Genomic DNA, 17,623 nt, shown 5'->3' with positions numbered 1-17,623 from the left:
GCTTTTAGGCTCACTCTAGTTTCAATCCAGGTGATTTGTGGTCTCCCTTTCTACCCTCAAGGTTTGGTTGAAGAAAATCACATCGGAATGGGATTTCTCACAAAGGTGCTTCGGTGGTTTTTACCGACTTCAAAAAAAGAGGTTCTCAATTCGTTTGGATCTTATGTGCTAATATTTAATTGGTTTGATTTCAATATGTTCCCCGATTACTCGACTTTTTTCCCACTTTAAGGCGCCGATTTACACTCTTAAAAAAATCTCATTTCAATACCAATAAAATGTACTAATCTGACATCTTTCCTACACATCATATTACAACCATAGAATAAGGAATAATACTACGTTCTACAACAGACAGGATGTAGGTACAAGTGGTTAGACGTGTACAGAGAAAAACATCTTTTCTCAACCTTATATTTAAAAAATAAAAATAAGTGTCAAGTCGTCAGCAGTTTAACATAAACCCTGTCTTCGTCGTGTGGCGGTTCTGGCACTATGAGAGGCACTCCATCCATCTTTATATCGGCGTACCGAGCTTTGTAAACGCACGTGAAACCCAGTCGTTCTGCAGATTTTGCAGAGTACAGACTTGAGGTGTCCATACGGAGGAGTGTGATGCCGCGCGCAGACGCTGCTGTTCTGAAAGTGGAATATTTTGTAATAACTTACCAGTGTCATAGAATAAGGAATAACATTATAACACTACGTATAGAACGGCAACTCTCCGCTCCCCACCAGCGACTGAGCTAAGTTTACCTCACACCCCTCGGACATAGTTTAGTCTTCAATCGTATGGCGTCAGACGTCAAAAACATAGTTGCGCGTGTACGATAACTTCAATGTGTGGTGTCTGTGTAAAACGAGGTTGTTTGTATGAAGTGTCCGGGGTGTGCCAGTGTTCAGGATAGATACTTAGTGCCATTTGCGAGATTTGTCTTAACATGGATTTGCCTTTCAAATGATGAATCTCGAAACACTATTCGATTTTCGAGCATACTCCACCAGGCTGCTCCACCGCGAGTTGGTGAAGGTGTTTTATGGCTAATTGCCGGGAACAACGTTCCGTTTGAAGCACAGAATCTCCGTACTTTATCGGGGAATCAGGCGATTCAAGCAATTTCTTTACTTACCTTAATGTCCCCATCGGAAATCGAACTTGGACCTCCAGATCGTGAGCCCAACGCTCTAACCACTAGACCACGGAGGCTGATTCAGAGTCTATAAACTTACTCTGTATGTCTCAGCAGTTCATTCATGAGTCCTCTCCGCCGCCACCCAGGGTCGGTGGCCGCTACCTTCACTTCTACCAGGTTCTGCACTTGAGGATACTTCTCCCAGAGTTTGTGGCCTTCTTCACGGCGCGCCAGGATGTATAAAATCTTCTGGAACTTTGGGTTGGAGCATCTCTTGGCTTGGCTGAGAAGGTCGTTGCCGTTGGCGTCCTGGAAATTTGGGATGATTTTTAAATTTGGATTTATGATTGGAGCATTGGAGTTTACTGATCTGTCTATCTGAGGGTGCAGTAAAGTATTTGTTATGTCACGTTCAGTCTTAACTTACCTCTTTCACGGGAGCAACTCCACTAATCATGGTGCTGATGATATTGCCCTCATTATCCATGGCTTTGAATGACAGGCCCTCCAACAACGAGTGAGTGCAGTACTCTTCTAGTTCTATACACCGTTCATTGTTGGTGCACAAACCTACAGCAGCGTTCAGAGGCTCGTCTAGGAAAAATGTCCTGAAAATTAAATTTCTTGTAATTATTAGTGTTGATGTTACATACAGCACGGAATAAAAGAAAGAGGTTCGAAGGGAGAGCGCCATACAAGTAGGTATGTGAAAATAGTTCATAAGTACTTCAACTTTGTACTCCAGTCGTCTACGACTCACGGAGCTCCTAACCAAGACGCATTCATACTTCTATAGTGTCTGTTGTGAGGTGGAATACCAACCTCATCAACCCTGGTGTCAGATATTATTGAGCCGCTAAAGGCCCCTTACATGGCTCATGTAACGACTACTTACTTATATCAGTAAGTAGTGACCGGGACCAACGGCTTAACGTGCCTAACGAAGCACGGATCATCTTACCTTCGGACAATCAGGTAATCAGGTGACGCATTTATTGACAATCCCATACATTTTCATTCATTCAATTTTTAACTATTGTCTTCCCTCTTTTTCCGTTCTAATCATTTGTTAAACCTAATTACAGTAGTAGGTAATAAATGGACAAATAGATGTACTACAAACTCGTACATACATACATAAACTCACGCCCGTAATCCGTAATGGGGTAATCAATGACAACTTGCAACCACTGTTTATTAGATGTCGCAAACTGCAAATGACTTTTTTTGTTTTTTGACGTGACTTGTTGTAGATTGAGGTCTGAGAGGAAGAATATTTGAAAGAATAGACTTAATCGACCCTAGTGGGTCGATAGCGATAAGCGCTGAATGAGGGAAATCGTCGACCACCCCGGCGGGGTCGGTATCGAGGTTCTGAAGTGTTTGGCGTCGCGAGCTGATTGGCCGCCTCTATGGCTAGAGTAATCGGGTCGTCGAGATCGTATATTACGTCCTTTGGCTGGAAATGATGAACCTTATGGTGATAAGGGAAACCTCGTAACTAAAACCAAACTCGTAAGTAATCGTAAGTAAATCCAGTTTAGAAATAACTAGCATAAAACGACCATAGAATATATACGTAAATAACATAACTAAACCGACATCCTCTTTGTTATGTTAATTAGTTGTGTGACGAATTAATTTCGCTCCACGGGTATTCTCTTTCGCCTCATTGAAGCCACACTGGTTACATACGTAAACTCACGCCTGTAAACCTTATTAGGGAGGGCAGAAGCACAATGGGCTAGTTTCCAACACGTTAAGCCGTTGGTCCCGGCTGCATTAGCAGTCGTTAATAACCATCAATCCGCACTGGGCCCGCGTGATGGTTTAAGGCCCCATCTCCCTATCCATCCATAGGGAAGGCCCGTGCCCCAGCAGTGAGGACGTTAATGGGCTGATGATGATGATGATGATGAGAGTCAAAATAGCGGGTGTATCGTAATGAATCCAGGGACCAGTGCCATAAAACTTACAACTATAAATTATAAATACAATTTGATGTGCATTGCGGAGTGTGTGATCATAAATATTTTGCGGTTTCATATTAGCTACGTAATGAACACCGATTTGTCATTGTAATTTACAATTGTTAGTTTTATAAAACAGGCCCTAGGCAAAATGTATATCAAAAAATCGTACCTACACTGTACTATTTAGTACCTATGCTTCAAAAATTCGTACCACCTTTCGAGGAAAGTTAGAACACATTCAAATATACACGTCATTATCATCACCAGCCCATAACGTCCCCACTGCTGGGGCACGGGCCTTCCTTATGGATGGATAGGGAGATCGGGCCTTAAACCACCACGCGGGCCCAGTGCGGATTGGTGGTTATTAACGACTGCTAATACAGCCGGGACCAACGGCTTAACGTGCCTTCCGAAGCACGGAGGAGCTCGAGATGAAAACTTTTTTTTGTGGTCACCCATCCTATGACTGGCCTTTGCGAAAGTTGCTTAACTTCAACAATCGCAGACCGAGCGCGTTTACCGCTGCGCCACCGAGCTCCTTCAAATATACACATTGTTGAGTAATTAGTAGGTGTAGAATTCCGTTGCTTCTGCCTACCCCAACCGGGAAATAGGCACGGTCTTATTTCTGTAGGTAGGTACAGTGATAATGTTTCTAGTAGTCTATCCGTTATGCTTAATTAGTCTCGCACGTTACAAAATAACATAGCATCACGTTTGTATCCCCAAAAGGGTAGGCAGAGGGGTGTATACTATAGTCCTTAAGAAAAAAAACCAAACCTAACGTACCTTTTAAGTAGTGTCATGATAGCTTCCACATCTTTTTCTAACACTGGTTCTATTTTGTACGACTGCGCCATGGTCCAAGATTCGATTGTTTCTATGTTCTTAGGGGGAAAACTGTATTGTAATGTTTCTATTCTCTTTTAGGTAACCCTCATTCGTTATTTTATATTCCGGGTCTTTGAAGTGCTGTAAAATAAAAAGTTATATATTAAATGACCTCTAGTTTTCGTCCAACATTTTCATTAGTGACTAAGGTAGTTTAATCCGCTTATATAAGCGGACGGACTTATATAAGTAGGTATACTTATTTATTTTGACTACACTTTTTGTCTCACTCATCATTCTCCTGCCCTTATGTGAGGTCGGCACAATATGTATTCCTCTTCCATCCCTCTCTGTCAGTCGTATTCTCAGTACTCACGCACATATATTATTATCCTTTTTCACACGATCCATCCACATTCATACTCATAATTTTCTTCGAAATATGCCTTTCATTCAACCTGTACCTCCTCAATTTCTGAGTGACCGGCACGAATTTCACCTTTCGGCGCTGTTTCGGCTTTACTTATTTTAATTTATGTTCTGCTGGGCATAATTTCCGTCATCAAAGTACCTACTGGCTGGAAATGGAAATCCGCATGAAATTGTGCCATTAACTTAAGCTCGTAATGCCTAGACTTCCAAACATAATGGGGTTTAGATATTTAAAGGTATCTGGGGGTTACCACCTTAAATAAAATTGCAATTTGTTAATCTTTTCAAGTTATGGATTCTATATGTTTTAGCTAAAATAAGGTAATTTTATCACCCAATTGAAATTAGGCATAATAAAAGTAGGGTAGGTGACAGATAGACAACTTACATACAGGATCTTTCTGATTTAGGTAGTAAGCAATAAGAATTATAATACATTATATTTTTAATTAACAAAGATACGTGCAAACACTGATAAATAAACTGGTTAATACCTATCTTGATTACGACTCGTATTGCATCGTGACACGTCGATTTTCTATTATTAGAATCAATTGATTCTAAATAAAACATATCTTCAGTTTTATTGGCAATTCAATTCAAACGCTTATATTTAAATAAACCCACTAGATACGTACCTGTTTTTGGGCAGGTATCACTAGCTTATACGTTATTTATACACTGTAAATGTTTTTATTAAAATTTCGAAGTGCTATCGAAGGAAATTGGTTAATAAAGTTAATAACGAATCGGGTATGGCGCGTGCGCTGGTGCCGCGTGGACGAATAGCCGTGCCGAGTCCATTTGCATTCTAACGGTGAAAGATAAAAATAATATTTAAGGCCACGACGCAATACTGTTAGATAAATATATTGGTTTTATAATTCTGTATGTAAGTATAAAATCTAAACACACTCACTTTAAATAATTATGTTTCTGTTATTATTGGGTTGTGTCATAGTACATTCTTAATTCTATTCTCACTTGCAATGTGTGGCATAAAACGTAATATATAAAAAAAAGATCCCGACGAATTGAGAACCTCATCTTTTTTTAAACATACATACATACATAAACTCACGCATATTTCCCACTGGGGTAAGCAGAGACTATGGAATTCCATTTCCTTCGATCCTGACACACTTCTCTTGCTCTTTTTTTAAAGTCGGTTAAAAAGGGAACATCGCTTTTCCTACGTTATTTAAACACTAGCTTATCTCGCGACGTTGTCCGCCTGGACTTACATGGGACATTTTTCCATCTCCTTTTCATCCCCTTAGGGACTGATTTCCGGGATAAAAACTATTCTAAATTCTTCCCAATCTAATTCGGTTCAGTGGTTTAAGCGCGAAAAGGCAACAGACAGTATATTAGTATCTCGCCAGCTATATTTAAGTCCCATGAGGCGAGCTTATTGCTTTTAACCGGGCACTACGGAATGCAATTCTGTCTCGAGATCGCAAATTCGAGATCCCGCGGGATTGGAAACATCAATCCCGCGAGAAGCCGAAATTTCGGGTCTAGTTCATAAAAAAATGTAAAGTTAGAATGGCTGAAAACGATGAAAACTGCTTGTTTGTGATTGTTATTTGTGATGATGTGTGAGTTTGGTTGATTAAAACATAATATTTCTTGAAAGAAAACAATAACCTTTATTCCTAAACCTTCAACGATACAACTGAGTTTTCTTTGGAAATCAAAAAATAAAGTATAACTCAAGGAGATTCGCCCTATCTCGAATGGGATCTGGCTTCGGGATTGATCCCGAAAAATTATAAGAGATCTCGCGAGATAGGATTCGCGTTTGTAATAGGTATTACTTAGTGTGAATTTAAAGACTAGGTGGAGTACCTACCTGCATTAAAATAACTATTCATTTACATATAAATAACTACTTATTTATGATTGTAGCAAGATACCTATTAATTGCAGGTCATTCGACAACAGGGATTGAGAATTTTCCTGTAATTACACAAATATTTCCTAGTCGTGTGTATTGGATATCAGACTATGTTTATTAAGAGAATTCCCTTGACAAGACATTAGAACATTTTATTGTTAGTACTTATATTATGTAGGGTAAGATAGATGGGGTAGGGATGGGTGGGTAGTAAGATGATAATGCAACCCGTTTGACGTCTGCTGTCAACTTAATCTGTAATATTGGGAGGTATTTTTAAAGGAGAATGGGCGAAACTGGTCCAAGAACCTCCACTGATGAGAATTATATGTAATGAAAGTTTATACTTTCCCTATGATTCTGGCAAAGTTCTATCAGATTCGTTCATTTACTCATTCTTCCTAAAATTAAGAGCTGTCAATCATCCGTCCCTTTCCTTTTCGACGGATAAGAAAATGACAGAGATAACTTAAAATAAAATTAAATGGTATTTACAGGAATTAGCACCAATGCTTAAAAAACCTTGCCCTTAAGTAAACATAACGTCACTGCGTTGGTTTGTATGGACTTGTTTTATCTCCCATACTCGACATATTTATTTACTATCTGCGGTTTCCATTGATAGATATAAATTATCATTATCTTTTACGTACTACGTATTGTTATTGTACTACTGTACTTACCAATTTATAGAAGATTTTGCAAGTATTTTTAAATTAATTTCAACATGACAGTTAGAGATTATAATATATCATAGAAATTTACTTGTGTTCTAACTTATTTTTTAAAAATTCAAGTAGATACTGCGATTAGGTACACGTTTCACTGAATATTACTTGAAAACACATGTGTGTAAATCTTAATTTCATTCCTTGAGATCGTACATACGTAAACAATCATTGTATTAAATTTTAAGAAGCACACAGTGCCTGGGGTTCTGTGTTGACCAATGTTACTAGCGTAGTTTATTATTATATATTTTTTGCAGGCGTTTAGTAAAGAACTAACGCGTGACAGATCAACTTGCTTGTTTCTGAATTCTGTTCTATTTGGTTTTACAAATAGGCGTTTTTCGCGATTTTTACGTTTTCTAAACACAGATGAAAAGAAAACCCTTTATTGAGGTTGGTCGCCTTGGTAGGAAATGTCGACGAAGAAAAATTTTTTTTTCTTGTTTGGGCTGGTCATATTTGTCTTCAGAAGACTTATTGTTCTGTCTACCCCAGTAAGACTTTCCGTATCGTCGCTTTAAAATGAAATACACGCAAGCATCTTTATTAAAAAAAAAAACAATCTTGATAAACCCTCGATTTCCGGGTAAAGTTTAGACTACAACTTTTACTTGAAAAATCATATTTTTCTAATTCAGTGACTTTCTAATTCATTCAAGTTTTCCTAATCATCCAAGGTAAAATAAAAAAACATAGAGTCGTACTATATTTATTTAATTTATAAACATCACTAGTGTAATCAAATCACTTAATAAATACAATAATTACAATGAAATAATTGTAACAATCATTCGACTTCCAAAGTCTAAATTTGACATAGGTTATATTGCAAATGCAGGTACTAGACATCACATTAAACATAATAGTTTTATAATAATAGTTATTGTTACTAAGAGGAACTAATTATTGGTAACACAAGGGCATACTTAGTATAATTTTGGTCATAATTCGAAATTATAATATCACTTTTTTGACTAACTTTCAATGAAATTTGGTCATAGAAATACATGCAGTGCAGTATTTTTACACGGTTTTTTTTAACTAAAAACAAGCTTAAAAATACTAGCTCTATAAAGCATAAATATTAACCAAACATAGAGGTTGCCTCTAATAAGTTGTTACATATCTATCATCTACATACTTACACGCAAAACATTGAATCGTGTTCAAATATTCTACAATATTTACGTTTGTGCAAAACATTGTCCACTCTATTCGACTCTGTTCTATGATAAATTCGACATGATTAGGTTCTACTTCTTCAGCATTTACCTGCAACAGATATAAAAATCTATTATTTATGTCTTCAAAGATTTATGTCGCTAACTGTGTCATTCTGGCTAGAGACACAACCTCACGACCACGACTATAATCCCGTTTGGGGTAGTCAGAGATAAACTCATCGCATGATGAACTAAGTAGGTAGGTACCCACGCCTCACCGAGCTTTCTGGTAGACCAATGTGATAGGTGGTGAGCCGTATCGCCATCTATAATAGCCAAGCATTGTCTTGGTAGAGTAAAAAAAACAGCTTTTACTAATTACATAATTTGCATTGGATTTTACCTAATTATTAACGACCTCTGTTATCTAGTGGTTGTTTAGCTTAGGGCTCACTATCCGGAGGCCCCGGTTTCGAATCCCGGTGGGGACATATCACAAAAATCGCTTTGTGATTCCCAGTTTAGCTAGGACATTGCAGGCTGATGACCTGATTAACCGAAATTAAGATGATCTATGCTTCGGAAGGTACGGTAAATTACTACTTACTGAGTAAGTAGTCTTTACATGAGTCATGTCAGGGGCCTTTGGCGGCTCAATATTGACACCAGGTTTGATGAGTTTGGTCATCTACTTCACAAACCACATGTTAAGTAGGCCTAATTAGTAAAGTTTGGGTTTGAATAGACTTGCCTACGCGCAGTAGTAGTTAGTTACATACAATTTACATAGTGAAAGACGTAACCTTACCAGGAGTAGTTCACAGCTCCTTAATATACACTCGAGCTTCAATATGAGGGGCCTCGGGTTGCGGCGCGTAAGGCAAATCCTTGTACAGGACACTGTATATAGACTTGTGGCCAAGCCGGTCAGCCGCCGCGGCCGAGAACGCCGATGTTGTGTCCATGCGCAATGCTCCCGCGCCGATGGATCTGGCTATTCGTCTGCAAAAAAAATAATCTTTTTATTTCTACATACATACATACATAAACTCACGCCCGTAATCCCTAATGGGGTGGACAGAGCCACAAGTAATCAAAGACAACTTGCAGCCACTGTTGATACGAAGTCCAAAGATGGATATGATGAACCTTATGGTGATAAGGGATCAGCCTATCGCCCATAACATTAGTCCATCGTGTTAGAGGACACAATCCCTCTGTCGGTTTTTACGACATGCCCGGGAAGAGAAGCAGCTGAACGTGTTCTATGTTTTTTATATGCTCCCAGAACAGCATAGAAGCATTTTATTTCTATGAAAGTGGATTTCTCACTTCAGTAACCGAGGTGTCATTATTACTGACCCGCCAAAGGCCTTTGACTTAGTTCATGTAACGATTACGTTATTACATTATTAACTTTTGCTTTGTTTTGTGTGTAATCGTTTTTTATTGTTGAATTTGGTTACTACTTACTGAGTAAGCAGTCTTTACATGAGTCATGTCTGGAACCTATGGCGGCTCAATAATAACCAGGGTTCATGGGGTCAAAATCAACCAAGACTGGTTCACCCTGGCCGCAAACTAACTTCATCGGGTTAGATTGCGGCCACATAAAACTCATACCGGGTGGCCATAAACAACATTTTTAAAAGATTTAATATGTGAATTTCGGGGGCCTAACCGAAAAAAATAATATTTTAAGGGGCTCAGGGGTGCTACTGTGAGGTCTCACACTAGGGATGCACATTACGATTCGATTTTTGTGAAGATCGATTCAAGTGAATACGATCTAGCGATTTTTTGAATCGATTCACTTCAATGCGATCTGAATTCGATTCAATTCATAAGTAAGATGAATCGCATCCTTTAAATCACATTCACAGACAATCAACTTGTTATCTTAAGAAAGATCAAATACATACAAACGAATACCGACACTAAGTATATTTAAAATTAAAACACTCCGTCGCACGCAATGTTCCTGTTACAAAGCAAGGTAAGTTGATTTTGATAAACAATGAAACATGATGAGGGTAGATCAAAATAAGTAGTTATGGTTAAGTATTTATTTTTCAATGTGTTTTATTTTATGAAATCTTTGCAAATTTAGATTACGATTTTTAAAGCAATTTTCACAAGATCGATTCAAAAGGATACGATCCGATCCAAGGATCGATTCAGAGGTTTACGATCCATTACGATCCAAAAAATCGATTCAAAGTAAAAAATCGTGCATCCCTATCTCACACTACCTACATAATATATTTTGCTAGTGTCGCCACTGCCCGATTGGTATACAGACGTAACGTGAGCTTATGTTATGTGACAAGTGTACTTATTCCAATAAGGAAACGCCACGAATATCCTCAAGAACTAAACATGCAATTAATTTGTTAATAAAAAAAACGAATAAGTGGTGGATAATACAGAGTGTTAGGGTAACATCGTAACGAAATCTTTAAGGGATGCATTCAGGCCATGGTTCTGAGTTGATATCAAGTGGAATTTTTCGTCACAAAAGTATGAAACTGAAAATAATAAAAAAAAAACACAAAAATTTCATAAATTTTCCGACAGGAAATTTCACTTGATATCTACTCAGAATCATGGTTTGAATCATCCCCCTCAGTATTCGTTACGGTGTCACTAACACCCTGTATACATATTGCTATGTAGACATGACAAGGAGAATAAACAATTTATGCTTCACGCAATACTGCCCATGTTAATGATTTAGATTCTTTACTAAGGGATAGTCCAGTTCAAAAATAACCATAGGAAGCGATTATAGGCATAATAATTGTTGCAGTTCGTGACAGCTGTATGGTGACTTCCTACAATACATGACCCGGCAGGTTTATATCGTGCTAATAATAGCGTGTCTTGCGAGAACTGACTTAATCTGTCGGTTATAATGGCTGTGTCATTGTCTCGTAGTTATAGTGACACAATGGTGCTAATTCCTATAAAAACTATCTAATTTTATTTTAAGTTACATCTGTCATTTTCTTATCCGCCGAAAAGGAACGGGACGGGTAATCGACAAGCATAAAAATTATGGAACACACGTCAATTTTATGCACAAATCTAAAACAACCGTCTAAAATTTTACATTGGCCAATAACCCGACAGAATTAAGTTGATAGCACACGTCAAACGGTTTGCATACCAGCGAGATACCATTTTGATTCGCCCGGGTTCATTTACTCATTCTTCCTAAAATTATGAGCTGTCAATCATCCGTACCTTTTCTTTTCGGCGGATAAGAAAATGACAGGTATAACTTTAAGTAAAATTAGGAGGTGTCTGCAAGAATCGGGGCCATTGTACTGTTAGTTAGAAAAGAATCGATCGACCTAATATCGACTGATACGTCACTATGCTCATAAACGTCAAAACACTAGCTTACCTACGTACTTTGACAGATCTAATTCTTACCGCTCATTGAGACGATTGTAAATTGTTATTTTATTGAAATATAATCAATAATTGTACTGAACTAGTCGTTCTGTTTAATAGTACCTAATTATTTTATTACGTAATTTACTTATTTGTAGCATCTACATGCCAAAATTCTTCGAGTAGATGGAAGTATGCATTACTTCCAATGCATACATAATGCATACTTCCATCTACTCTAAGAATTTTGGTACCTATTTAGTGAACCATCAAAGTGCAAACACGTTGTAGTTTTCCGTCGGACTCAAAAGCGTTTAGTTATACCGAGCACGTTTTAAAAACCAATTTTAGAATAACGCTACGTAGAGAACGGACACTCTCCGGCCCGCACTAATTCGTATCGGTGCCGAGGTAGATTTACCTCACCCCCGCTGGGTCTAAAAGCCATTAGGGATCGCTCGAGGTTCGCGCTTGCCCGGTAAGAACGAAATTCTTCTACCTATGGAGTCGAGTGTGGTTGCAAATTGTCTTTTGATAACTTGTGACTCTGCATGTCCCTCTAGAGATTAAAACCGTACTCAAAAGACATTTGAATTATGTCCTTCGTTATACTTTGTTCGGCCAAGAAGTGATTTCCTCAGCAAATCTGAATCAAGTCACGTCGGAAAACACCCCACATATTCTATTGTGTAACATCTGCGATACAATTTATATGCGTGTATTATGCAATTCAGCTTATTACGAGCGGCAACGTAATGTACTATGACAGTACTGGAGTTGAAGGCCGTACTTCATACACGAGACTAGATGAGACTGATAGGAGCAATTACGTCTAAAGACGGGATGATGTAAAACAATCAACTATGAAAAGTTTAGTTAGCCCTTATTATGTAGGTAGGGACTGTTAGAACAGAATCGACTGGCCTAATCTCGACTGATACATCACTATGCTATGAACGTAACAACACTGGCATCTGTACTTTGACTGATCCACAGACTACTAAGCTGATCTCACTCGTAGCGCGCATTGAAGCTATAGTAAAATGTTATTTATCTGGAAATATAAACACTAATTGTACTAAAATAGTCGTTCGTTAGTGACATGTTAACGAAAATTTTGAATTTTCCGTCGAACTGAAAATAATTAAAAAGAAAACACTAAAATTTTCATGAATTTTCCGACAGAAAAGGCTACTTGAGATCAACTCAGAATCATGGTCTGACTCATCCCCCTTAGTATTTGTTACAGTGCGGTGTCTCTAACACCCATACCTACTTGTACGGGGTGGAAGTGACATCGTAACGAATACTGAGGGGAATGATTTAGCTTAGTATTCTGCGTTAATATCAAATGCCATTGCAACAGTATAGAATTGAAAACAATTTAAAAAAACACATAAAAAATGATGAATTTTGCGACGGAAAATTCCACTTGACATTAACTCAGGATCAATAGTCTGAATCATTCCCCTCAGTATTCGGTACGATGTCACTAACACGTGTATAGTTTTCATTATCAAATGAGTTGGGCTCACGATCCGGAGGTATCGGGTTCGAATCCCGGAGTTATGGGCAATAGGCTGATACCTTGTCACCTTAAGTTTCATCGTATCCATCTTAGGACTTCATATCAACAATAGTCGCAAGTTGTCTTTGACTTGTATCTCTGAGATTATGTACGTGTATTTAATTAAAAGTCAGGAAGATCATCTTAATGAGTTTTTCTTATGGTCTTTGTACTGGTAACATACATACATACATAAACTCACGCCTATTTCCCACCGGGGTAAGCAGAGACTATAGAATTCCATTTGCTTAGATCCTGACACACTTCTCTTGCTTCCTCCACATTCATCAATCGCTTCATACACGCACGCCGGTTCAGGGTAGATCGTATTAAACCTTTGCTAAGGACAATCTTCAATTCGGTCAATGTAAGTCCTTCTCGGTCTTCCTCTGCCAGCCCCACCATCAACTTTCGCATTATATACCGCTTGTACTGGTAAATACTGCAATAACTAACTCATCTATTTAAATGTGGCATTTGCATATGGTAAGATGTTATGTGGTAGCTATATTTACTGTTAATATTCCTTACAAAACATGGTATTAAGAATAATCAGCGGGCCATTCGGTGAGTAGCATAAACAATTCTATTGAAAAGTCTACTAATGAAGACGCATATAGTGGCGTGACGGACAGACAGACGTGCATTGTGTTGTTCTTACTTTGTATTCGTTAACTGAGCTACTCCAAAATTAGATGTGGCCAAGTAAAGTTAATTTATCATTGCCTTAAAGTGAAACTTCATAAGCGCCTTTTTGCAATATCACATTCTGATGTGATTTTTGTTATTAACATGTTCACTGTGTAACTGAAAATTTGATATCAACCCCTCACATGCATTATTATTTTTCGATAAACACATTGGAGTTTATGTACATAAACACACTATGGCTACAGAAAATATGCCCCACATATGGGCCATGGTCGTTTGAGTTTCAAATTCTTCTTTTTATATTGTGGGTTGTGAGGTGGAATACCAGCTTCAACAACCCTGGTGTCTAGGGTTATGATTGAGCCGCCAAAGGCCCCTGACATGGCTCATGTAACGATTACTCACTTACATCAGTAAATAGTAGCTGGGACAAACTGCTTAACGTGCCTTCCGAAGCACGGATTGTCTTACTTTCGGACAATCAGGTGATCAGCCTGTAATGTCCTAACCAAACTAGGGATCACAAAGTGATTTTTGTGATATGTCGAACCCGGGACCTCCGGACCACGGAGGCCGTCATGTATTGAATAGTACTAATACATATTTGTTAAACATTCTGCAACTTTTAGTAGATGTAAGTACTTGTTTAATATCGGAAACGTGTTGTCTTTTTGTGTGCACGTTATAATTACTTATGTAAGTCCTTATTAGTAGGTACTTGATTTTCGTTTTTGTCCCTAATATCTCAAGGTAAACTAGAGTAACGTAATACTACCTTTTTTTCAATTTATAGCTGATTTTTTCTCAAATAAGTACCTAAAGTGGTCTGTTGCTAATTGCTTTGTGCTACAAATAACACACAGTCATCATTGTCAATCACAATTTTTTTACTTCTTAAAATCAGTGGATTTAATCTGTGCCAAAAATCTAATTCGGATATTTGCATGATCACGGGTTGTTATAAAAAAGTTACCTGTTTATTTGTTATTTTTAGACTTCGAACATGGTCATGGATAAAAATAAATAATAGGAATGTTGCAGGCTGCTTATCATTCCGCCGGCATGACTTAGAAGTCCACTGAGGAATCACGTGGCTGATATTGAAGGCGACGACGCGATCGGTTGGCGACTGACGACTATACGTAGAGTTTTTTTTTGACGTGACTTATTGTAGATTTGCCGCAGATGGCATTAACTACTTGGCTGGACAAATGGGGAGCGCTGAGGGCTCTCACCCGGTACAAAATTTAAGACAACAGGCCTGAGGGTGCCCAGTTGGGCGCGAAGATATACGTAAAGTGCCATCATCATCAGCCGTATGACGCCCACTGCTGGGCATAGGCCTCCCCCAAGGATCTCCACGACGATCGGTCCTGCGCTGCCCGCATCCAGCGGCTTCCCGCGACCTTCACCAGATCGTCGGTCCACCTTGTAGCGGGCCTACCCACTGAGCGTCGTCCGACACGTGGTCGCCATTCTAGAACCATTCGCCATCCATCGGTTCTACTCGCTATGTGTCCTGCCCACTGCCACTTCAGCTTTGCAATTCTCCGAGCTAGACGTAGAGTGCTTAGGCATCTTTTGTTTAAAAGTGGGTGCAACTGCAAGTATATAAATTCAGTTGTCTATAAAGGCAATCAGCAAAAGCATCTAGCCTTAGTTTGTGCTCAACTGTGCAATGCAGCCCATTGTACCTATGTTCATGTTCAACCTTCGCGTTGTTTGGAATGTTTACTGATATGACCAATTCCATAAACACTGTCATTCAAGTTCAGTTCAAGGTTATATTTTTAGCTGTATAAGTGCATCCGTTCAGTCATCACTTGACATTACTGAGCTTTTTAACAGTGCCCCACGATGTACAATCCACATCAACCCGTATTTGATTTTGTATTTGGAAAATAAATCCAGTTATAAAGTTATATTGCTAGTAAGTAACAGTCTCCGTAGTCTAGTGGTTAGAGCGTTAGGTTTACGATCTGGAGGTCTGGGTTCGAATCCCAACAGGGACATTGTCGAAATCATTTTGAGACTGTCCTTTGTAAGGACTTTGCAGGCTTGAATATTGCCTGAAAAAGATGATTCCATGCTTCTGAGGGCACCAAAAAAACACCTCCACCAACCCGCAGTGGAGCAGCGTGGTAGAGTGTGCTCCATGCTGCCTTCGGTTGATTGAGTATTATTATATCAATATCTGAGTAGTATTGTTATGAGTATTATTATATTATCAACGTCTGGTGATAGACACTAAGCGGCATTAATAGGGAAAGCAATGATTGAGTACCATTTCAAGTTAAAATCCACGAGGCTTTGCATCTCATCTGCATAGTATAACATGCCTCTGTCTAAGAGTAGAGAAGTATACTTACTCGGATTCCTCACAAAGCACCCTCATGAGCCCCCTGCCCCGCCAGTCTGAGTGTGTGGACGCGATCCTGATTTCCAGTACGGTGTGGCATGATGCAGGCAGCTTGTCCCAGATCCTGGCTTCCTTGTTGAGGTGGTTCAGCACTTTGAGGATGCGAGCGAACTTCTCGTTTTTACACTCGTCAGACTTGTCTGTGTCATCCGCGTCCTGGTAACAAGACAAATAACATCAAATTCTAAATTCAAATTAAATAATTCAGGGTGTTAGTGACATCGTAACGAAAACTTTGAGGGATGATTCAGACTATGATTCTAAGTTGATACTCGTATCAAGTGGAATTTTCGTCGCAAAAGTATGGAACTGAAATTAATTTAAAAAAAAACACTAAAATTTTCATGAATTTTCCGACAGGAAATTCCACTTGATAAGTATCAACTCAGAATCATGCTCTGAGTCATCCCCCTCAGTATTTGCTATGGTGTCACTAAAACCTATATCTACATGTATGGCTACTTGTACGGGGTGTAAGTGACATCGCAACTAATACTGAGGGGGATGATTCAACTCCTTATTCTGAGTTGATTATTCTGAGTAAAAAGTGGCTGTAATTTCTCTTTTAAATAAGGGTGTGGCTTTTACAATTAGGAAATACGACATTCGTATTGTATAGTAAGTATAGACATGTACGGAACGAGCATAATAGAATATGAACTTAAATTAAGTATACTTAGGTATTATTTTTTTCTTAAAAACCAAATTGGCATCTGTAACTACCACGTACGTAACTAATTACGCGATTTTTATAAATTCGTGACTACAATTAAAATGCTTAGCTAATTAAAACAAGTTTAAGGTCAAAGAAAAACGTTTGCGTACATGGTCAAATTCCTTAGTTTTACAATATATTGTGTGTGAAGATGTCAATAATTTGCAGACGTAAATCGTAAAATGCTCGAGTGACTACAACCTTCTCTGATAACCGCTGATATCATTTTGACCTAAATACTCACGCAGAGCAATGTTCGAAAAATACGTAGATAAATTATAGATCTTGCGCTATCTACATTTTGATTGCGTTTACAATGAAAATGTCCGTAGGTATATAGGCATTTGAAGAATGTATGATATAGAGATATAATTACTAAGATAGAATTTACCTGTCAGTCAACAATCCTTATATACCTACATATTATTATTATTATGAAGTATTTAAATACATTACCTACCTACTGTATTTTAGAGTACCAAATCTCTTAAGAGTAAACTCACTAGACATACTCCCTCCTTACACAATTAAATGTTATATCTATCTTGTCGTCTCTCACTCTTGTCGATCTAGTATTCATGTCTATCAAAGGCCAATTCCTTCACTTCCTTATAAGACACGACATTCACCTTCTCTTTGATCCGTTCCATGTAAGCTCTTGGTCTTCCCCTTCCTCTCTTTCCTTGTAGCTTTCCTTCTACGATGT

The 17,623-nt window shown here is 38.4% G+C and overlaps 1 protein-coding gene across 1 annotated transcript in view; it reads right to left on the bottom strand.

Moving 5' to 3' along the window:
* Positions 1 to 398: 398 nt before the first annotated feature.
* LOC126373476 (uncharacterized) overlaps positions 399 to 17,623 on the bottom strand; it is a 38,069-nt gene continuing 20,844 nt past the window's right edge. The window contains exons 4-10 of the mRNA XM_050019633.1: positions 16,153 to 16,358; positions 8,989 to 9,168; positions 8,331 to 8,343; positions 3,899 to 4,032; positions 1,561 to 1,741; positions 1,231 to 1,442; positions 399 to 639 (exon numbers count right to left, since the gene is read on the bottom strand). Of these exons, the coding sequence (XP_049875590.1) occupies positions 438 to 639; positions 1,231 to 1,442; positions 1,561 to 1,741; positions 3,899 to 4,032; positions 8,331 to 8,343; positions 8,989 to 9,168; positions 16,153 to 16,358 (1,128 nt within the window). The 3' untranslated portion in view covers positions 399 to 437. The remainder of the gene's footprint in view (positions 640 to 1,230; positions 1,443 to 1,560; positions 1,742 to 3,898; positions 4,033 to 8,330; positions 8,344 to 8,988; positions 9,169 to 16,152; positions 16,359 to 17,623) is intronic.

The sequence above is a fragment of the Pectinophora gossypiella genome, chromosome 15 (genome assembly GCF_024362695.1).
Source record: "Pectinophora gossypiella chromosome 15, ilPecGoss1.1, whole genome shotgun sequence".
Classification (NCBI taxonomy): Eukaryota; Metazoa; Arthropoda; class Insecta; order Lepidoptera; family Gelechiidae; genus Pectinophora; species Pectinophora gossypiella.
Note: the sequence above shows the minus strand (reverse complement) of the source record. Positions and strands in the feature narration are given on the sequence as shown.